Genomic DNA, 22,787 nt, shown 5'->3' with positions numbered 1-22,787 from the left:
CTCTATTGCCTTGTAGGCTTCCCTGGTTTCAGATAAACTGGTGATGGTGATGCCCAGTCTTCATGTAGTGTTGCCTGGTTAAACCTGTGAGCATTACTGTTGGCATCTGGTAGGTTCCCCTTGCAAAATGGTTTGGAAATGTTGCATGTGCATTTTTGCTTGTGAAGCAAAGAACAAAGTTAGAATGAAATCTTGGCTCCTAATGCATTCAAAACTAGCAGCACTAAGTAACAGAGGCTACAAAAAAATAATCTGAACACTAAAAGTGGACAAACTAAATGGCTCCTGGTTTCCATTTTTGCAGCTGTCTTGTTTGCTGTTCTAGCAGGTTTTGGCAAAGGTTCTGCACCGGGGTGGGGAGAAGCATGAGTGAGGAGCTCAGGAGGAATGGGTATCTTAAACACAACTGTGAACTGAAGCACCTAATGAGTCTGCCAAGTATATGCACATTTAACATTAATTATAAAATCCTCACCACCTTCCTATGGACTCAGGGTAGTATATGTGGATCCTCCACATAATTTGTCCTTGCAACAGTCCTGTGAGGGAGACAAGGATGAGAGAGTGGCTGGTTCAAGATCATATGGCAAGTGTCATGGCTGCCTCGGGGGATTTGAATCTGAGTCTCCCAGTTCTAAAGTAACAACCCTTCAGTTTTCCTTGAATATTATTGCATTTGTTCTTGTATTCATTCACTCACCCTGGATAATTGCATGTTTTCTATTCATGTATCTTTCCATATCAAGAAGTATGCTTAGTAGTTAACTTTCAACAGGGTTTGCCTGGGAATATACAAAGCATTTGAACTCTAGCAGAGTGTTTCATCAGTATTAGGTCATTCACCCCAAACTGTTTGGCTACAATGAGCAGTCCTTCAATGAGAACTGAGCTAATGGACACTTTCGCCACTGACCCTTGGCTACAGGGTATTGGAAAGCATGTAAGGAATTTGTTGTTGCTACAAAAGGACATGCTTTTAGAAAGGCATCAGTGGTTAACATAAAGCAACTTAATTGGTTACCTACATGATGTGATGTTTTGTTTCCCTACATCCACATCTGGTCGCTCAAGCCTCACACTGCTTAGTTCTGAAGACTTGCATCTGGTGTAATATTGGGGAGCATGAATGTAGTCTGTACAGTGTTTCAGTTTAATTGAAAATCATTTCCTTAGTAACATCAGTAGCTCTTCAGAGACACAAAACATCCCATGTGATCTTAGATTCCTCATGTTGATACTAAATGGTATTAATAATGATGAGATGTTGTTGAAGTCTGGGTAATGGACTTCTGTCTCTGGAAAATAGGTAAAGATCCCTTATTATGTAGTAAGCCTAGGACAATATAACTTATCACACACAAAATACCTGAAGAACTTGTGTGGGTCTCCACTTGCAATTAGTATTCACTTTAACAATTTCCCTTTCCATGAGGAGCTTGTCAGGGAGATAATATTTAAGGTACTGCAGTTGAAAGGAGTGGTTGAGTGCTGTCAAGTCAGTGTTGACTCTTAGCGACCAGATAGATAGATTCTCTCCAGGATGATCTGTCTTCAGCTTGGTCTTTTAAGGTCTCTCAGTGGTGCATTCATTGTTTTCGTAATTGAGTCCATCCGCCTTGCTGCAGGTTGTCGTCTTCTTCTCTTTCCATCAACTTTTCCCAGCATTATGGACTTCTCAAGGGAGCTGGGTTTTCACATAATGTGTCTGAAGTATGGTAGATCGAGCCTGGCCATTTGTGCCTCGAGTGAAAATTCTGGATTGATTTGTTCTGTGATCCATTTGTTTTCCTGGCTGTTCATGGTATCCTCAAAAGTCTTCTCCAGCACCAAAGTTCAAAAGCGTCAATACTTTTTCTATCTTGCTTCTTCAAACTCCAGCTTTCACATCCATAGAGTGTTGCGGGGAAAACCATAGTCCGAACTATTCTAATTTTTGTGTAGGTGTAGACACGTCATGGCATCTAAATATCCTTTCCAAGGCCTTCATTGCAACCCTACCAAGTGCTAGTCTGCGGCGTAGTTCTTGACTGCTGGATTCTTTATTGATGTTGATCAATCCTAAAATGCAGAAGCTATCAACCACAAATTAAGAAAAATGTATTTTTTCAAATCTACACCCCCTAAAACTGTGCCATAAATTCAAGAGGATCTATCTATGTGTTTAGTTCTCTTATGGCCAACCATGTAGGGAACTGCGTCCAGATGCATCTGGATGCCTGAAACCATTGAACAGAGGAAGAAAGGCAGCATTGGGGGGGGGGAATGGAGGAGGAGGTGGTGGCGAAGAGGAGGTGGTGGCGGTAGAGCAGTGCTTCCAAGAGCAGCCTGGCTAGGCAGGAGACGGAGCCGTGCCCGGCCAGGAAGGAAAGCATGGCTGGGGACAAAAGAGAGCAGACCGGCAGCAGTCGTGGTGGGGTGGGGAGGTGGCAGAAATAGAGGCGGTGGCCCAGCAGGCAGCGGAGCCACGCCTGGCCAGGAAGGAAGGCGTGGCTGGTGACGAAAAGCTGAGAAGACTGGGGCAGAGGGTGGGGGGAGGGCTGGAGAGACTGGGGCAGAGGGCAGGTGTAAACCACCAGCCCCAAAGAATGCACAGATGGTCTATACAGGTGCAGCTAGCTCATAATTAAAACTTGTTAGCTAGGTGACCACCAATAGTCTTGTTCAATGTACATTAATTGTGTCACTTCTGTAGGTGGGGTAGTAGTCAATGAGGGCCTGGTAGAAGAGAAAGTGCTATCACTTCTTCTTTCTGTCTGCCAACAGTCTTCAAAAGCAAGTAGACCGATTATTAGGTCAGCTTGATCAAGAACTTGACAAATCCCAGATGCCAGGGAGCCGTGGCACCCAGAATCTTAACTGTGGTGCCTAGACTAGGATATTCAGTTAATTAATAAAATCTGTATTTGTCCTAGGCAAATTTCCTTTGTAAGAATTTTACTTAGACATTCTTAGAGCAAAACCCTATTTACCTTCCACCAACACAATGTCCATCATTAAGTCTGGTGATTTTGTCAAGTGTGCATTGTCAGTTTCCTAAATTTTTGCAATGGTTCCTAGATCCTGGGCCATGCAGTAAAGAACACTGTGCTAGTAGTGCAATGTGCTCTGTGTGTGTGCGTTTGTGTGCGCGTTTGTGCGCGTGCATTACACTTGTTCAGTATCAGCTGAAATTGACATGTTCAGTATCAGTGGCTGCCACTTTGGTTCTAGACTCAGCTTAAAGTGCTGGCTTGAGATTTTAAAGCTTTGAATGATTTGGATCCAGGACTACCTCTTTTCATATATACTGATCTAAGCCCTTAGATCACCATTAGAGGCCTTGTTCTCTGCCTTGCCTCTGAGGGACCCCAGAGATGACTTTTTGGTGCCACAATGTTATAGAATGTTCTCCCTAGAGAGATAGTATTTTTTGCTTTGAAAAGCCTTTTTATGTGTCATATCTAATCTAATATCTAATCTTCCTCTACAAAACATGGGAGCTAGCACTTGAAAAAGTGCCTCTTTGCTCAGTTAGCAGGGATTTCAAAGGTTGACTGGGTAGGGTTGGCCTTAATTAAGATACTTAGTTTTTATCAGTCAAAGCTGGCAACTTGAATACTTCCTAGAAGCAACAGGAAATTGAAGTTTCCTATTGTCACATTCAGACAATTTTCAGAAATGGGTGCTGTTTAGTGCTGCTAAACAGCACCCATTTCTGCAAATTCTCTGAATAGGAAACGTCAACTTCCTGTTGCTTCTGGGAAGTATAGTGTCCTTTGTATACTAGAGACATTTTTTTCATCCATGGTAGATAAAAATAAATTTCTCCATTGCATCAGTCAGGCACACCTATTAATGTGTTAATGGTGGGGTGAACCACTCCAGGCAGACTTTGGATCTTGCTTCTCAAACAATGAACTACTTTGCATTTATAACATCTGCCCACTGAGATTGTGCAGGCTGGTAGATGACTGCTTAGAAGGTTTATAATTAACATTAAGACCTGTGTGCCCTCTATTTTACAATAGGAAAAGAAGTACACTTTATCAAATGCTTTTTTGTAATCTAGTATTTCCTACTCCTAGGATTTAGAATGTTTGATGTCAAAGTCTGCCTTACCGTTGTAGTATACAGGTGAAACTCAGAAAATTAGAATATTGTGCAAAAGTCCATTAATTTCAGTAATGCAAATTAAAAGGTGAAACTGATATATGAGACAGACGCATTACATGCAAAGCAAGATAAGTCAAGCCTTAATTTGTTATAATTGTGATGATCATGGCGTACAGCTCATGAAAACCCCAAATCCACAATCTCAAAAAATTAAAATATTACATGGAACCAAGAAGACAAGGATTGAAGAATAGAACAATATCGGACCTCTGAAAAGTATAAGCATGCATATGTATTCAGTACTTGGTTTGGGCCCCTTTTGCAGCAATTACTGCCTCAGTGCGGCGTGGCATGGATGCTATCAGCCTGTGGCACTGATGAGGTATTATGGAAGACCAGGATGCTTCATTAGTGGCCTTCAGCAATTCTGCATTGTTTGGTCTCATGTCTCTCATCCTTCTCTTGGCAATGCCCCATAGATTCTCTATGGGGTCAGGTCAGGCGAGTTTGCTGGCCAATCAAGCACAGTACACTGTATACTTTTCAGAGGTCTGATATTGTTCTATTCTTCAATCCTTGTTTTCTTGGTTCCATGTAATATTCTAATTTTCTGAGATTGTGGATTTGGGGTTTTCATGAGCTGTACGCCATGATCATCACAATTATAACAAATTAAGGCTTGACTTATCTCGCTTTGCATGTAATGCGTCTGTCTCATACATCAATTTCACCTTTTAATTTGCATTACTGAAATTAATGGACTTTTGCACGTTATTCTAATTTTCCGAGTTTCACCTGTAACTCTGGGAATACTGCTTGTCAATAAAAGGCATTCATCCAAATTATCCTTTCAGGATTCTGTTAGCTACATCGGGTAAACTGTCAGTGTGGATGGGTGTGCACACACAAGTGTATGTCTGTGTGCATATAATCCTGTATTCTTTCACTGGGTTATTTCTGTTCCATCCCCACTTGAGCATTGCCTATATGTTCCCTATTCTGGCAAGTTAGGGATAAGAATATAATTTCAGACTTGCATGTCCTTAAACGTGTTGGTTTGAAAAGTTGGTATGTTGTCATGATGATTTTTAATAGGCAATTAAGTTTTTTAAAATACTTCTATACGTTGTGAATAGGTTGACCTGAAGTGACCTTCACCCTGAAACCAAAATGCAAAGTTGTTACGTTGTCTGCTTTACTGTCAAATGCATTGATTTGCCGTAACTTTGAATAGTTGTAAGTTAACTAGTGGTTTTTGACAGAGAAGCACAAACATGCAGTACAGGTTGTTTTTGGTTCTTCCCTACAGTTGGCTGCTCCTCTTTGGCAAGTGGTGACTGCTCCAAGAGTAGTGATGTATGAGCATCTCTTCTAGCTCATGTAGCTTCTGGCAGCTGCCATAGCAGTTAGGGATGTGCACAAACCGGTTTGGGAGTCCTTTTACAGACTACTGAACCGGTTCAGATAGTTCAGTGTTGGGCAGCGGTGGTTTGGATTGTTCAACATACCGTCTTGTATGTTCTTGTTAGAATCTTGTTTAGTTCTTGTTAGAATCTTGAGCATTTGAATTTGTATCTGAAAGATGGAATGCCAGCAAATGCCAAAGTTCAGATACATTACTTCCCACTCACATGGTTTCTGTGACCATATGGTAGGCTGAGGGTGTTACCATGCCAGAAATCCTCTGTACATTGCCCATACAAGGAGGAGATGGGGAAGGCTCAAAGTTTGTTGTTGTGTTTAATGAACACAGAATTAAGTTGCAACTTAAAACATTTGAGTGAGCAGCTTACAGATACAACATGAACTTTGTGCGCTAGTTGAGGTAGCTTCACCTAGTTCTTCAGGATGTCTCACTGATTTGCTTGAGTAAGGTGTATTGAATTCAAGCTGGTTGCATTCCACTTCCACTGTTAGGTTCATCCAGGATACAGGAAAAGCTAAATTTATGTTGGCATACTTTTATTGATTGATTGATTGATTAGATTTATACCCCACCCAAACTTACGTCTCTAGGCGGCTACTACTCCACTTTAAAGTGGAGTAGTCTGCTAATCATTCCTAGTTCTTGTCCATAAGGTGTAAGAATAGCCCTGTGGATCAGAAAAGAGATCCATCTTGTTTCCTACTGCAACCTACTCCAGCATGCTCACAAGCTGGGTATGAATGCAGTAATCCTTCCTACACTATCTCTTCCTTCCCTCTCACAATTGTTTGTGGTGGCATGCTGTCTCGGCAAACACATGAGGGTTCTATTCACCCATCAGAACCTAGCCATTGACAGACTGTCCCATAGATCCAGAACAGTCATCTCAGACTTGTTCAATATGGATGCAAGAGACATGCCTATTTTCATAATAGTCACTGCTTGGATGATGATGGCATGTGGGTTAGCCAACTAATTGGTTGTGTTCTTTACATATAGAATGTCACATCCCAGCTGTCCATGTGCTCTTATACCTTTTTAACTAGCCTAGTAAGCTGGTGTATTTTCTCTCTATGCAAGTGATGGATGGTACTGCTGCTTAAAGGCTCTAGAAAAGTATATAAACAGGCTTCCCACACTTTTCAATAGAAATAAAGGGCCTATCTAATTTTTAGGGCAGATGTTGCAAGTGACAGCATGGCAATACCTTGCTATTAATAGTTTTTTAGAAGCAGAATGGTGTTCAGGCACACAATTAAAATTGCTCCCCACTGTATTTACACTGAAATTTAATCCAAGGGTAGAACTAATGAGCTGCTGAAAATATTATTCCAAGGACGCCGTGGGGCAACCTTATGGGTACAGTAGCATTCTTTCTTTGTGTCCTTCCTACATCAATTTGGACCAATTAAATAATTTTTGGGCTAATTTTTGGTTCCATTTCTGAACCAATTAAATCTATTTAGATGGCTTGGCTATAGTGCAGTAACAAAATATATTTCTCACAACCAATACAGAATCTGTTTTGTATTCATGGATAGCTTAGATCAAATGACCATAATTCTGTTTCTCTTGGATCCAAAATGGACTCTCTCCATTTTATCCTCCTAAAAAAGAAAAAGAAAAGAAAAAGATCACATGTATGTGTGACTAGCCCAAGGTCCACACATTTTATGGGTAAGCAGGAATTTGAATCCGGGTCTCTTTCATTAAGTTCTTAACACTCTAACTGCTATGCCACACTGGCTCTCATTTGGAAAACTTATTAGTGACTTGTGACAAGGATTAATAAATAGTAGTCTTTTCAAAAATCCAGCATGCTTGGAAGCACCAACATAATTTATTGCATTTTTGCCAGTGCTAAGCAGCAAGAATTGTTATGAAAGGGTGTTAGAAATGTTTGTATTGAAAGGCTTTGTCTCCAGTGGAGGAAGTAACTGCTAATTAAGCAACACTGAGTTAAATAATTATGGAGCTGGATAATGGAAACATAACTGAGAGGGTTACTCTTAGGATGTTGTAATATAATGTGTACCTACACTGCTTTTTAAAACTACATTTGGGCAGATGGAAGGGCATGTTGCCTGCTGTAAATCACTCAGAGCATTAGTTCTAGAAGGAAACTGGTTTTGGACTCTGAACATAACACTCTTACAAATAACAACCACCTTTGCATTCTATATGGGGCTGCCTTTGTACTTAGTCCGGAAACTGCAGCAGTTGCAGAATGCGGCAGCCAGGTTGGTCTCTGGGTCATCCTGAAGCGACTATATTACTCCTATATTAAGATAACTATACTGGCTACAAGTGTTCTAGATTTTTTTCCATCTGTGTGCAGAATGAGTTTTGTTCTGGTCGGCAGTATCAAGGCATTGTGTGCTCACATGTGTTCGGAGTGGGGCCTGGCCTTCCTAATTCAACCTGAGCGGGATCTAAAATTAACTGAGCAGACATAAAAAAAACTTGAGTGTGCACACGTGCGCACGCCTTAGAGGGAACACTACTGGCTACCAGTAAGTTTCAGGCAAAATGCAAGGTTCTGGTTATAACCTATATGCCCCTAAACAGCTTAGGCCAAGGGTATTTAAGGGAACACCTTCACTATGAGCCCCATCACCCATTGAGATAATCCGGAGAGGTTTGTCTGCAGTTGCCACCAGCTTGTTTGGTGGCTTCTCAGGGATGGCCTTCTCTGCTGCTATCCAGAGACTCTGGAATGTGCTTCCTGCTGAAATAAGAGCTGCCCCATCTTTGACAACTTTTAAAAAGTCTTCAAAGACACATTAATTCATATAAGCTTTTAAACTAGACTTGTGGTTCTAAATTTTCAATGTTTTAATTTGTGTTAATTTATGTTGCTATAAACCGCCCAGAGATAGAAGTTTGGGCCAGTCTACAAATATGACAGATAAATAAGCATATGGGGGGAAATGGGTGTTCCTGCCAGTCAGTAGAAGCAGTACTGGTGCTGCCCTTTGGACAATTGCATCCCTTAAACTACTTACCTGATTTATATCCCTTGCAGTTATGAGATTGTGGCTAGATAAAAATGAGGGTGAAACTAAACTAATAGGGGCTGTAAGGTGCAAAGTACAATGTGGAAAGGCAGACTGATATGAGTCAGATATCTTAGTGGTATTCCACACTGTTTTATGGTAGCAATAGTCATCAAGATAGACTCGCCCACAAGGAGCAGGTGCACAGCTTGGGAGTACTCCTGGATCCAGGCCTCACTCTGGTATCTCAAGTGGAGGCCATGGCCAGGAGTGCTTTCTATCAGCTCCGGCTGATTTAACAGCTGCGCCCATTCCTTGAAGAAGATGACCTCAAAACAGTGGTGCATCAGCTGGTAACCTTCTGGCTCAACTACTGCAATGCGCTCTACGTGGGGCTGCCTTTGTACGTAGTCCAGAAACTTCAGTTAGTTCAGAATGCAGCAGCCAGATTGGTCTCTGGTGCAACCCAGAGACAGCATATTATGCCTGTCTTGAAACACTGGCTGACAATATGTTTCCGGGCAAAATACAAAGTGCTGGTTATTACCTTTAAAGCCCTGAATGGCTTGGGTCCGAGTTACCTTAGAGAGCGCCACCTTCTACATGATCCCCACCGCATGTTAAGATCATCTGAGGAAGTCCGTCTCCAATTACCACCAGTTTGTTTGGTGGCGACTCAGAGGTGGGCCTTTTCTGTAGCTGCTCCTGGGCTGTGGCATGCACTCCCGGCAGAAATCCACAATCTGAATTCCTTATTGACCTTCAGGAGAGCCTTTAAAACCTATCTGTTTGGCCTGGCCTTCCAGGGTTTTTAATTAGTTCTAATTGTTTTAATGCTATAACCTAGTTTTCAGGGTTTTTAAAATTGTTTTGATTGTTTAATTGTTTTAATGATGTTTTAATTGTTAATTGAGGTTTTATATTTTCATTTTTGTTTTAACTGTTATTGGTTTTAATGGTTTTGTTTTAATTGTAAACCGCCCTGAGCCACTTTGGAAGGGCGGTATAAAACCGAATGAATGAATAAAAATAATATACAGAATGTATTTATAAAGCTTTGGATAGTTTTGTCGCCACTTGAGTTCTGAGATTCAAAGTGGCTGTCGCATTTGCATTTCTCCTTTCTGTAACTGTAGCCTTGAAGGGTGGCTATGCAAAGAATGAAGCCTCACTGTCTGACACCTGAACATCAAGCTCAGTCCCTTCTTTATACTTGTGGAGTTGCCTCCTTCCTCCAGGTACTGTTTGGGTGTCTCACCCTCTGTTTGCAGCCATAGGGCAATTCAGACATGGTTTTGAATTGAAGCTGAGTGTCCTGAGATCCTGACTCCCAGCAGGGCCTGTTCTTCTAGGTGCTTTACAATTTTATCCTTGAGGATGCTTTCCATCAATTTGCCTGGAACGGACATTAAGCCAACCGGCCTGTAATTTCCCAGATCGCCCCTGGATCCCTTTTTGAAAATCAGTGCTACATTTGCTATTCTCCAGTCCTCTGGTACAGAGCCTGATTTCAGGGATAAGTTATATATTTTAGCAAGGAGGTCGGCAATTTCACATTTGAGCTCTTTGAGGACTCTTGGATGGATGCCATCTGGCCCTGGCGATTTGTTAGTTTTCAGTTTTTCCAGACAGTTTAGAACATCATCCCTTGTTACTTCTATCTGACTCAGCTCTCTAGCCTCCATCCCTAAAAAGCCTGGTTCAGGAACAGGTATATGCTCAGTATCCTCTGCCGTGAAGACAGATGCAAAGAACTCATTCAGCTTCTCTATCCTATCCACAAACCTACAATATAATAATAATACATGATATAAAAGGGATGGGGAGGGGAGAAGAGAACTAGCTTATCCATTTAAAGCACATCCCGTCCACAAACCTACAATATGATAATAATACATGATATAAAAGCAAAAAGAGATGGGGAGAAGAGAACTAGCTAGTCCATTTATCAAAACTTTCAAGCTACATAATGTCTAGATGGAATCATCACTAAGGATACCATTCTGGTAAAGGAGGCACCAAAATAATAGCTGGTCCCAGATGAGCTAATGGAGGGGGCCACTTGTGAGGCTCGGGAAAAATGAAAAACTAAAAGCCAAATATATAGCTTGCTTTCCCTCAAGTTTCCTCTTCCCTCTTCCATGAATTTACATTTTTACTAGAATGTGATTTTTGTACCCAAGTGCTTATGTGTTCATCTTATTGGCTCTGAAACTATAGAAATCAGCAATGCAAGTGGAAGTGTCACTGTATTTGTATTTACTCGCTCTCAATAATGGCTTGCAAATGTGGATATTTCCCCTCAAAAGCTGTTCTGTCTGTCCCACTCACTTAATCCCCAAATGGAGTCCTAGTACAGAATTGCTGATAATTGTTGCCATGGCAATAAACTGAAATGAAGAGCAGGATGATTATTTTTTGGACATTGGAGCTTGTTGGAGATGCACAATATTGTGCAAACACTAAATTAATAGGAATGGCATCTTTTGGGGGCAAGGACAGGTGTAGCTAAAGCTGAATCTAGGCTGCATATATGATAGAGGCATTACTGTGCCTCTGTATAATAAGGACAAAATGGCCCATTGCACATTACATTTCCTTCAACATTTCCATATTGTCACTTTGCTTCTATCAATTTGCTTCAAATGTGCATATCAAATAACAAGCCCTGTCCCCTGTGCAAATCTCATGAACACTGCTTGGGAAATGACAGTGATAAATAATGTTAAAAATTTCCCCTATGCAAGTGACCTTTCAGGTTTGTTCAGTTCTTTGAAGTCAATGTCCTACTATCATTAATTTTGGGTACACATTACCAGTTTCTCGCTATCTTTTTTCATCTGTGTACAGGATGAGTTTTGTTCTGGGTGGCAGTATCAAGGCAGTGTGTATGCACATGCATTCAGAGTGGGGCCTTCCTTATTCAGCCTGAGCAGGGTCTAAAATTTACTGAGCAGGCATCAAAAAACTTGTGAGCGTGTGCACATGCACACGCCTTAGAAGGAACACTGCACATCACAGCACGTAAGCAATCATAGTGCCTGAGGTTTGTCATGTGAGACCTAACAAATATGACATCTCCGTCAGTCAGAGCTGATTGGCTGTTGTGTACATCTATTAAGAGGGTTCTCCCTTCCTCTTCACTAATGTTCAGTGTTGGTCACCATTAGGATTTGGAGAGCTAAGCCCTACAGAGGTTGGGACTTGTAGAGGAAGTTTATTTAAAAAAAACAAAAAGTAAATCCCAAAGCTTCCAATTTAAAACTTTCATCAGAAAATCAATTCATTAGAAAAATATCAGAGGAATTTTCCCTCAGAAGAGATGGAGCTCTACACAAGATAACTACTGTTGAAGATGGGAGTTGCCAAAGGTTCACCAGCATGTAAGGCCAGAACCCTTGCAAACGCCCTCCCAGATTTCGTTCTCCCATTTGAGCCTTTGTAATCTTGTCCTAGCCTTTTGTCCACTCCGCCAACTCTTCTTCCCAGCATATTGAGCCATAGCTCAATGCAGAGTATCTGGAAATACTGGAGAATCAGTGTAGCTAATATTGACTTAGAAGGATCAATAAATCGTATTCAGTACAAGGTGCTTCATATTAGTCCCTAAAGCAGGGATAGGCAACATGTGGCTCTCCAGATTTGCTGAACTATGTCCCTTCACCCCAGTCACAAGTTATTATAGCTCCTACTACTAAGGATGAATGGGACTTGTAGTTCAGCAACATCTGGAGAGCCACACATTGCTATGCCTGCCTAGAGTAATTAGGCACGTTGCTTTACCACTGGTACAGGAACAGCCCTCAGATTTCTGCTTAATGCATCCGAGATGCTCCTGAGACAAATAATTGGCTTGGCTTGTTCTAAGGCTCCTTATACCCAGATACCTTCTGCATAAAAGCTACTTTGCCTTAATTATAAAAATTGTATTTTCTCTGCTTTGCACATAGTGTCCCTTGCCAAGATGCTCCTGAGCACCTTAAATTGACACAGGCCAATATTCATGTAGTTGATCCAAGGATAACCAAAGCAAGGTTTGCCTCTTTTCCCTTGCATCTCAGAAACTAGCTGCTACTTAACACTCTTGCCCACACTGATTTTGAGGCTTTGTCCAGACCTTAAAGCAAATGCTAGTTTTAGCATTTTTCCAATGACTTGAATGTTTGCTTCATGAACACTGCATATTTCACTATTTACAAACAGACAAATGCTTGGAGTGTGCAGCCTGAACTGTACATTATGTTTGATTTGGGACTGCCTGCAAAAGTTGGGTTCCCACATCAAGTTTTTACACTTCTGACATGTTGATATCATCACAGTCAACTATTTCCCTGGCTACCCCAGAAACATCTTTGGCTGTAAGGAAAACGTGATGTGATGTGATGTCACAACATGGGTAGATATGCCTGATCATCAGGGAGAGCAGCAGGGAGTATTTGACATGGGGAAGCCATTTTAGGCAGCTGGTTAAGTGTAATGTGCAGTTCGTTGAGTGTCTGCAAGGTTTTTCGTATTCAGATTGAACAAAAATTTCAGAATCTTTATTTTCTGAACAGGCGTGGATATCTAAGCTTGTGGTTGTTGTTGGATTAAAGTGATTGTCCAAAGGAGCATTATGAACTCCTGAAATGTGACCAACTTGCTTGAGACAGTCCGGGGGGGGGGGGGAGAGGGTGTGTGTGTGTGGTGGGGTGGCATCTGTTCCAGGCTACAGTAGATTGAAGTCTGGAAAACACTTGCATATTATTTGAATATGAATAGGAACATTGTATGGAGTGAAACTTTGAAGGCTGCAGTGAAAACACAGACAATATGCAGACACTAGTCACAAAACGAATAGTTTTGGCTTGCCTTTGACCTGTCCTAAGCCTTTGTAGGTGTGAATGATGTAAGCTTGTAGCTGTGAACTTCAGAGTTGGATCCAAAAAGCTTCAAGTTATCCCTATCTATGTTATAGTCCTTCATATTATATCTTGAACCAGCACATAAGTGAAGCTCTGCTTATGGCCAAAATTTGAACAATCTTTAGAAGCAAAGTGCTTATAAAGCCTCTGTCTTCAATATACTTTTTAGAATAGAGCACTCTTTATAAAGTTGAACAGTGATTGGATTCGTTCCAAGTTGCTTCGATTGACAGCAACTGGAAGCTGACATTTAGTCATAAAGTCAGAGACAGGAAACTGCTTGGGCTGGTTAAGGAAATGGTGAATACCTTTCCCATGAGTGTGTGTTTAAGTTTTTATTTCTAAAAGACTCCCATTTATAGAAAATTTGGGCAAGGAAAATGAAGGTTTTGCTTCCCCTTCCCTTTCTATGGATCATTTGCTGTCACTTTTATCCATCCCTCCCTCTCAATCCCTTTCCTTGGTTCCCTAACATTAAAACCATTAAACTAAAACTTGGCAGTACGGCTAGCTTAGATGTCTGTAATGCAGCTTTAACATTTTTAATCTGCTAAATCACTTAAGTATTTCTATGGCTGCCAAACAGATTTTTGACTTTGAAGAAAGTCTTAGCATATGCTAGTCTTATTCTTGTTAATGGTCAAAGCCCTTAGCTGGCTTCTCTTTTATTACCTCAGTTCTTGGATTCTTTCTTGTAGAGCTTCAGTACCCACAAACTTAAGCCACTTTGCACAGTAGGCAGATATTAATATTTGGAATTGTAGTATTGCATGCAATTCTTGTCTGGAAGAATTTAGTTTGAAGGGGTCCTTGTGGGTGTATGGAGAGGGTTCCAACTTCATGACTCATCTTGTGTTGCACTCTGAGTGAGAAGTTGAAGCTGTGTGAAACAGTTGCTGTTGCAAGAAAGAAAAATAGTTTGTTTTGTATGCGAGCCTTTAATCATTGATTTCTTGGGTGGTTTCCAGATGAATGAGAGGTTCTGATGTTACCTCCCCTTGACCAAGACAATGGATGGGGTAAGGATGGAAATGACCTTGGGCACGCACTGCCATTCATATATACAAGAGATCCATGTGTGTGTGTTTGTGTGTAGGCAGGGCAAGACGGAGAGAAAATGGCACACACATGAATATGTCATAGAGGATCCTTTATTCAGATAAATGTGGGATCTGCTGGGCTAGTTCTTTACGTTCTTTGCTGAGGAGCAGGAGAGTCCAAGACCCCTTCTTTCTCAGTTTCTCACTAGGTACATCTGTTCGCTGAAAATAACACAGTGAGTGGACTCCTTGAATGTTGTTGGAAGATGATATGCGTACTATCTCTTTCATCAGCTGAAGCCAGTTAATGTACTCTTCCCAACCACCCCGGCTAAACTTTCCTCTTCAGTCCTATATCTCTGTTTTGGAGACTTTGCTGTGCAAAATTTGAATTGCTGTTGCTCACTCCCCAAGAATAAAGTCTCTGAAATGAACTGAGAATCTCATCTGAGATGGAACTCAGATTCTTTCCCCCACCTGTTCCCATTCACCCTGGGGAAAACAACTATTAATATTATGGTAGGATAGAATCCTCATTTTTTCCTATTTTTCGAGTATAGTGGCTACTAGCCTAAACTGGCTGTACTACCATAGCATGATTTGAGTTGAATCTTGCCATAAAGGGGTTGCTGCAAGGGATCTATGATAAAATTTCATTTTAGTTTGACAGCATGCTCAAGGATGGTGGTTGATTGACACATTGCTTGCAACCTGAGTGCAAAGGTCATTTAATATAGCTTTCTGTTGCATCTGGTATACTCACTGCACCTGTTCTTGAAAAGTGGGGATCCATCTCTTAGTAATGTCATGTATGGTTACTATAATGTGTAACATATGGAGCTGCTTTTGAAGACTTTTGAGGCTACACCTGATGACAAACGTTAATGTCTATTTCACTAACAGGATCAGATTATAGAGCTAGGTACATTGATTTTGGCTTAACTACTTGCAGAGGCCTAAATCAAGGGTGTCAAAACTACAGCCCTTGAGCTGTTGGCCTGCAATTCCCAGTGGACAGTAGCCAGGGATGATGGGAGTTGGAGGGCTGCATTTCGACATGTCTGACCTAAATGGTTTGGGCCTACTATATCCAGTGTTCTCGCTGATTTTTTCCATCTGTGTGTGGAAAGAGTTTTGTTCTGGGCAGCAGCATCAAGGCAGTGTGTGCGCACATGCATTCAGAGTGGGGCCTTTATGATTCAACCTGAGCAGGATCTAAAATTAACTGAGTGGACATCATAAAATGTGTGATTGTGCACGCTTTAGAGGGAACAGTGACTGTATCTTAAGGATTGCTTCCTCCCATTTCAGCCTCATTGATTAAGATCCTATGAGCCCCTCTTCCTGCTGCTCATGATGCTTCTTAAAACACTGTCTTCCCCTCATTGCTGCTTTTCTTAACCTTTATTGTAAAGTGCCCAGAGACATGAGTTTTGGGGAATATAGAAATGTTAAATAATAATAACCATAAGCGTATTGGAAGTTTAGGCCTTTACATTCTAGGCACCTGTTCGATTCTCGAACCTTGGTTAACTGTTGTGCAGATTTTTCAGCTTTCTTCAGGAAACACTTTCTATAGCAGCTTGACTGCTGAGTAACCCCTAAGCATCTGCTATGGAACTGCTGTGTTTTGCAAAGAATTGTGGATTAGGTTCCAATGTATATACAGTTAGCAGTTTAAATCTCTGTCGCTCCTCCACTTGGAGTTTTAGCCCTAGAATAACCATAGTATATCAGTAGTTCATAGAAGAACAGGCCCCTGGAGAAACTTTCTCTGTTGTTGTCTGAAATATCAACTTCATAATGCTTTGTTTTAGATTTAATACAGTGTACAAATGAGATGAACGTGAATATCCCGCAATTGGCAGACAGCTTATTTGAAAGGACAGCGAACAGCAGCTGGGTGGTGGTCTTCAAATCGCTCATCACAACTCACCATCTAATGGTGTATGGAAATGAGGTAACGAATCACTTTTGGATTAGAGAATGGCTGCTTCTGTCTAACCTTTGTCTTGCCTTCTCTCAAGGCGAACGGTGTTTATAAACAACCTAAGAAAATGTCGAAAGAAGGCCTAATGCATATTGTGTGTGATACAGCACTCTGAAGTACAGAATCATAAAGTTAAGACAGTGTCCCAGATAAAGTTGAAGGCTGTTCTGAAGATATGGGTCTCGAAGGAAGCAAACTTCCTGGCTTGTAATTTTTTTTAAATTACAATTTTAAAATTAGTAAGCCTCGTAAATCTTATAATGGCAGGCTTCACTCTTGCCTGTTACCTGATAAACTGTCTGAATTGCCAGCAACCAGTGGGCTTGAATTGTTAGATAGAACCATCATGTATGATGCAGATGTGCATCTTAAACAGTACCTTTCTAGCACCTGAAGGTATGACCTTGTAACATTTTAACCTTTTTAGGGACTTGTTTCTATACAGAAATTTGCTATTAGAGGAAAATGGTCTGGTTATATTATGATTCCCCGCCCGCCACAGATCTTCTCCAGAACAGCAACTCCCAAATCTGCTCCAGAGTAATATGTATGTGTTGCAGGGGCAGCACTTCTGTGTAAGGTTAACATCTCCCAGCAGACACAGCTTGGGGTCTGGATTATATCTCTAAGCTCACAGAAACATTTCATTTCCTATTGGGTAAAAGTATTGGCATGACTGTCCCTTTCAAATTAAGCATGTGTAATGGCAGATGGCAGGGACAGAGTTGGACTCTAAATTTAAACCAGAGTTTCAGTAGTCGCAAAATAACTTGTGTGAATGTATAGGGTTGCTTTTTCCAATCAAAGGTAGGACATCCAGAAGAACAATTAATCTGGTGATGGTGGTAAGACACAATACTTAGTCTGAGATTTATACAGCTTGTAAGGCTATAGACAAGGAAAAGCCAATGCTCCCTTTGCAGAAGAGGCAAGTACCTTTGAAAATTTCATGAAAGCAGACTGTCCAGATTCAGCTGCTAATTACCCCCAAATCTTTCTATTCCTGTAATTGGATGTTAATTGCAAGGCCACAGAGAAATGAATAGCAGAACTGACATTTTGGTGGCCATAAGCCTGGCCTCCCACTTTCCCGAACAGTCACTCACGTACTGCGCAGGGAAATGTTGATGGCAAGAGAGGCGCCTGCACTGCTGCAAGGCTCTCCAAAGCACATCACTGATATTGTGAAGGCAGGCTGCTCTGTGCTTACTAAGGGAGGAGATCTGGTCTTGTGGTAGCAAGCATGACTTGTCCCCTTTGCTAAGCAGGGTCTTCCCTTGTTTACATTTGAATGGGAGTCCAGGTGAGCACTGTAAGAGATTTCCCTTAGGGGATGGGGCTGCTCTGGGAAGAGCATCTGGGTCCCAGATTCCCTCCCTGGCATCTCCAAGATAGGGCTGAGAGAGAATCCTGCCTTGGAGAAACCCCTTCCAGTCTGTGTGGACAATACTGAGCTAGATGGACCAGTGGTCTGCCTCAGTAGAAGGCAGCTTCCTATGTTCCTAAGTGCTGTCCAGTTACAGTTGCAATGCTACTTCCATTATTCTCCATGGAAGTCGTGTTGCAACTGTGAATACATCATGCTTAGTAGGCATGGAGCTGCCGCCTTCTGCAGCAGCACTGATGTCCTTTGAGAGCTTGGCAGCAGCACAAGCTCCTCCCTCACCCATCAATATTTCTCTGCCAGTATGTGAGCAACTGACACGGTGAAGATTCTACTATATTTGGTCAGTCACATGTGTGTGTTCATAACTTGGGAGAAAAAAGGATAGCCTTCTGGGAACTGGAAGACTGTCTTGCGTCTTGCAAGAGTATTGTTTCCACTGACTGATGTAATGAACTATATTTATGGTCCAAAGGGTGGGAAAGGAACGTTTTGGCCATCTCATGACCCCATCCCTACCATATTAATCTGTGATCTTATTCTTGCAACTTCTACTGCTTGCTTCATCTCTCTGGTATTGATGATGAGGGTTTGATCAATGTAGCAAAAGGAAGTTGACTGCTCCAGGCTAACAAATGAATGGGGCTGATGAGTCATTTGAAATGTGTCATCTCCCACATGCTTAAATTGTTTGATTAAATCACTAAAGTTGCTCACTTTCCGTGTATGTAATTCTAGTCATGGTTGTGAACAGGTAAATATTGTAATATTAGGCCTTGTTGATATGGCGTTCAATGTGTTCCAAAGCATGCCATTTTCTTTTGAAACTTGTCATCAGCTTTTATTGAACTACCAGAACTGAACTAGCAAACTGTCATTTTTTGTTCCTACCCAACATTCTCTTCCTAGTAGGAAGACACTAATTAAAAAGGTGTCATTGGAAGTACCTCTGCATCCTTTATGTTCCAAGCCAGCATGGTAACTGCTCTTACCTTACCCAGTCTAAGTAAATAAAACAATCCTTGTTCCAATACCTTTGCTGCTGTTGAACAAACTTGCCCATAGGTCTTTAGGATCTATGTAAAGTTTTCAAAAATAGTACATCTTAACACAAATCTATCTGAGCATGGGAGTCACTTATAGACCACCTCAATGGCTCTACAAGTGTTGGCTCTGTATGGGGTGTGGCGAGGAGCCTGTAGCAGGTCCTGGCTGGCTTGAACTCTTTCCTTCTGAATTATGCAGTGTAAATGGAGGGGGAGGGCAGTGTTGGAGCACAGTGGCTCAAATTCAGATGGCATGCCAAGCCATGGTTTGTGTTAACCATAGTTTAGAATCCCAACAGTTTTGAGCTGTTTGTCCTCTTTCATTTTCTTCAGAAGACATCTGGAATTATCTTTTTTCCATTGCCCTTTCAAATATTTTAAAAATTACAGTTTAGTAATGGCCTTAAACTAAGGGGTTTGTACCAGCTGCATAGTGGTGGGCATGGTTTATAGGAATTCTAACATAGGTTTATGACCATTAGGAGTAACAAGTGCACAGAGTTATATACAACGTCAGCCAAATAATTCAAAATAATCCTCTTTCTTTTAGCGTTTTATCCAGTATTTGGCTTCCAGAAACACATTGTTTAACTTGAGCAATTTCTTGGACAAAAGCGGATTACAAGGTAAACTACTTGGTTTGTTTTAAACAGTTGTAACACCCTAGGTGTATGTAGCAACACAATTGCTTCAGAAGTGTTACTGTTGCAAAAAGTAAAACCCTGGAACTGGATGACACTTATGCGCTGAAATAAGGTCTCTGAACCTTTATAATTTTTTTTAAAAGTGTATGCTTATGCCTTTTTAAAGTCTTATATATTTGTAAGTTTATAACTAAAGGGCAAAACATCCTCCCTACACAATCTACTCTCTCAGTGATAATTTAAGTATGTATTCAAGCTAACGAAGCCAGTTGATGAAGATTGATCTAGCCGGTATGGGTTTGTTGCTACCAGGTAGGGAAGTTGGCAGAGTGCTAATATGCATGAAAGAAGTGTGGGGGAATGTGTGCTTAAAAACATACTGTTGATGTCTGAAGCCACTCTTAGATTTGTTCTAGAAGTCTCAATGTCTTTTGAGGCAATTAAATTCTCACAATAGTTTCAAATCTCGAATCTTTCTAAAGTAACCAATTGATTATGTAAACTTGTTGTGTCCTTGAATGTTGGTTCATAAAATTTCACATAGGTGGGTGAGCTAATCTACTTGTCCTTGCTTCCCTTTAGGGTATGATATGTCTACATTTATCAGACGGTATAGCAGATATCTGAATGAAAAAGCAGTTTCTTACAGACAAGTAGCTTTTGACTTCACAAAAGTAAAAAGAGGGTAAGGATTGCACTAGCTAGAGCCAGTCTCTTAAAAGAACTAGCTTTCAATTTACTGTATGTGCTACTGTTGTAATAACTTGGGCTGCTTTATGTAAAAATGCAACGTGAAGTAAATAATTGACTGGTTGGAGGTGTTGGGTGCTGGGATAATAAACCAAGAGCACTATCTTGAACTGCTGTGCTTTGCTTTCAGTTAGATAATTATTGGAAGAATTGCCGGGGGCTGGGGGGGAACGCATATGGATAAAGAGAGAACACAGTACAATTTGCTTTAGAGAAATAAAGTGTAGGAAAGCATTTAAAACATTTTTAGTTACAAGTACAAATCTCCTTGAAGATATTGCTTGGCATAAAGGCAGGGTGTGATTGATTAAGTGCCGTCAAGTTGGTGTCAAGTCTTAGCGACCACATAGATAGATTCTCTCCAGGATGATCTGTCTTCAACTTGGCCTTTAAGGCAGGGTGTACATTAAAGAAAATGCTTCATCATGTCTCTTATTTTACCTTGTGCTGAGAAAAAGTGCATATATTTCTAATTTCAGTTTTCTAAGAAGCAAAAATCGACAGCACTGAAATTAAGCTTTGTTAAATCAACCGGACAATGTAATTCTCCTGCCTTTATTTATTTATTGATTTGATTTGATTTGATTTATATACTGCCCTTCCAAAATGGCTCAGGGCGGTTTACAACAGAATAAAAACAAGTAAAACCAGTTAACAATTAAAATCAAAACTATAAACTATAAACAAAACTATACACTTTTGGCTTCTGAATGGATTTAAAACTACAACATAGTTGAAAACAGCTGTCACTCCTCTGTTTTTGACTGAAACATTTGAGAATGTGGATAAAAATTAAGATCTTTTCAAACTAGTAGCCTTTCCATAGGTGTTTCAGTTATTCAGATTTAAACTACTTCCTAATAAACCACCTCTCAGAGGTGGTTCTTTAACCATGATAATCAGATCAGGGTCTCCAGAAAAATAGCTCTTTATGCTAGGCAGTTTGAGTAGAGGACCTCTCAACACTTGCTAAAGTCAGTTGGTTGCTTTTTGTTGTCCTTCTGTATGTAAGAGTAGGGTAAAATGCTTTGGAATGCATTTTATTGTTTTGCCCACACTTCAGTACTTGTGGGGAGGGAGTAGTTCTGGTAAAAACTAATCTGCCTACTTAAACTAAGTAAAAACTAATGTGCCTAACCCTTGTACTATCCCTACAACTAAACTAAATTTGGTTCAAATCAGTAAGGCAGTTCACAAGTTAACCCACTTGCGCCTCAAACTTTCACGTGTCCACCATCTTGAATTGGGGTGGATGATATGATCACAAACTACCATTGAGGTGTCCCTCAGTTTGGTTCATATTGGTCCATGCATTGCAAAGTAGATGGTGGGGTGTGGTCACACAGATGGGGTCTCTCTCTGACAGGTGATCTCATAAGCTTACTTTTCTTAAGGAAAGTAGGCTAATAAAAACTAAATTGGATATAGCACCTGCATCAGACATAGAGGGGCTGAATTGAGATGTGGGAGGTGTGCATAGGCTTCATATCACCCCAGAGGCTCATGGCGGTGGCCACATCTCTGGACACACAAACAGGGAAACAGGGCTCCATTGAATGCTAAGGGGGTTATCTTGATTTGGGTGCCACACAATGCATAGTCAGTAGCTTAAGCCAAGCAAATTCCATTGCTAATATTTCTTTCTTCCCATTCTCTGTATTAGGGCTGATGGAGTCATGCGGACAATGAATACAGAGAAACTCCTAAAAACTGTACCAATTATACAAAACCAGATGGATGCCCTCCTTGATTTCAATGTAAGTTTTTAGTTAGTGCATGGATCAAGGATATCCCATATTAACTTTATAGAACCAGGCTGGTGGTCTGTCCTGTCTTGCTGCTTTCACTCCTAACTTTCTGAAGGTGCCTGCTGAAAATTACTTGACCCCTTGCCTATTAAGCCCGCCATTATTCTTGTGCCAAGACTGAAGCATAGCAAAAAGATGATTTCTTTAACTACCTTGGTGCTTGGTTATGGGTAAAGTGGTGATCAGTGTGACATAAGATCGTGAGCCTTCAGACACATCTCGAAACTATGGCTTGAGCTCCCAGATGTTCAGGCAAGCCATGGCTTAGAGCTTATTTGTTTGCTTTCACTTTTCATCTGCTCAGCAATCCATTGTCTAGGTACCATTGTTTCTAAAGGCAGAGGAGGTCAATAGCTATGGATCATCAATTGAGACATCATACCAAATCAAAGTTAAGCTTCCTTAACTGTGATGTGCTGTTTGACAGTGGATCAGGATTTATTACTTTAGATTGCACTTCTTCATAAGTACTATGTGTGTTCTCAACTGTGTTTATTTGGTCTGTTATAAAGTGCTGGAATCAAGCAAGATAACTAAATAACAGCACCATTTACAATAGTATCCAACCAGCTATCATGTAGGACACTAAAGAAATGTATCCCTGTTGACTACTTTTGCTCTTCTTGGACTGTGTGTGTTTACATGGCTTTTTAGGCATGTGTAATTTTGAGAGCACTGCAGCAGAGACACTTTATTTTAATCAGCCA

The 22,787-nt window shown here is 40.9% G+C and overlaps 1 protein-coding gene across 12 annotated transcripts in view; it reads left to right on the top strand.

The window, feature by feature from the left end:
* The window catches only part of PICALM (phosphatidylinositol binding clathrin assembly protein), a 101,897-nt gene that overhangs the window by 33,346 nt on the left and 45,764 nt on the right, over positions 1-22,787 (top strand). For 11 of the 12 annotated variants that reach the window (XM_053305417.1, XM_053305412.1, XM_053305419.1 and 8 more), the window contains exons 2-5: positions 16,276-16,418; positions 19,429-19,504; positions 20,105-20,207; positions 21,936-22,029. In XM_053305417.1, coding sequence (XP_053161392.1) covers positions 16,276-16,418; positions 19,429-19,504; positions 20,105-20,207; positions 21,936-22,029 — 416 coding nt within the window. Of the gene's footprint in view, positions 1-9,650; positions 9,753-16,275; positions 16,419-19,428; positions 19,505-20,104; positions 20,208-21,935; positions 22,030-22,787 lie in introns of all 12 variants that reach the window. The other variant, XM_053305418.1, reaches the window with a different exon arrangement.

Source organism: Hemicordylus capensis, chromosome 3 (assembly GCF_027244095.1).
Source record: "Hemicordylus capensis ecotype Gifberg chromosome 3, rHemCap1.1.pri, whole genome shotgun sequence".
NCBI lineage: Eukaryota > Metazoa > Chordata > Lepidosauria > Squamata > Cordylidae > Hemicordylus > Hemicordylus capensis.
The sequence above is the reverse complement of the archived record's forward strand: the minus strand, read 5'-3'. Positions and strand labels throughout refer to the sequence as shown.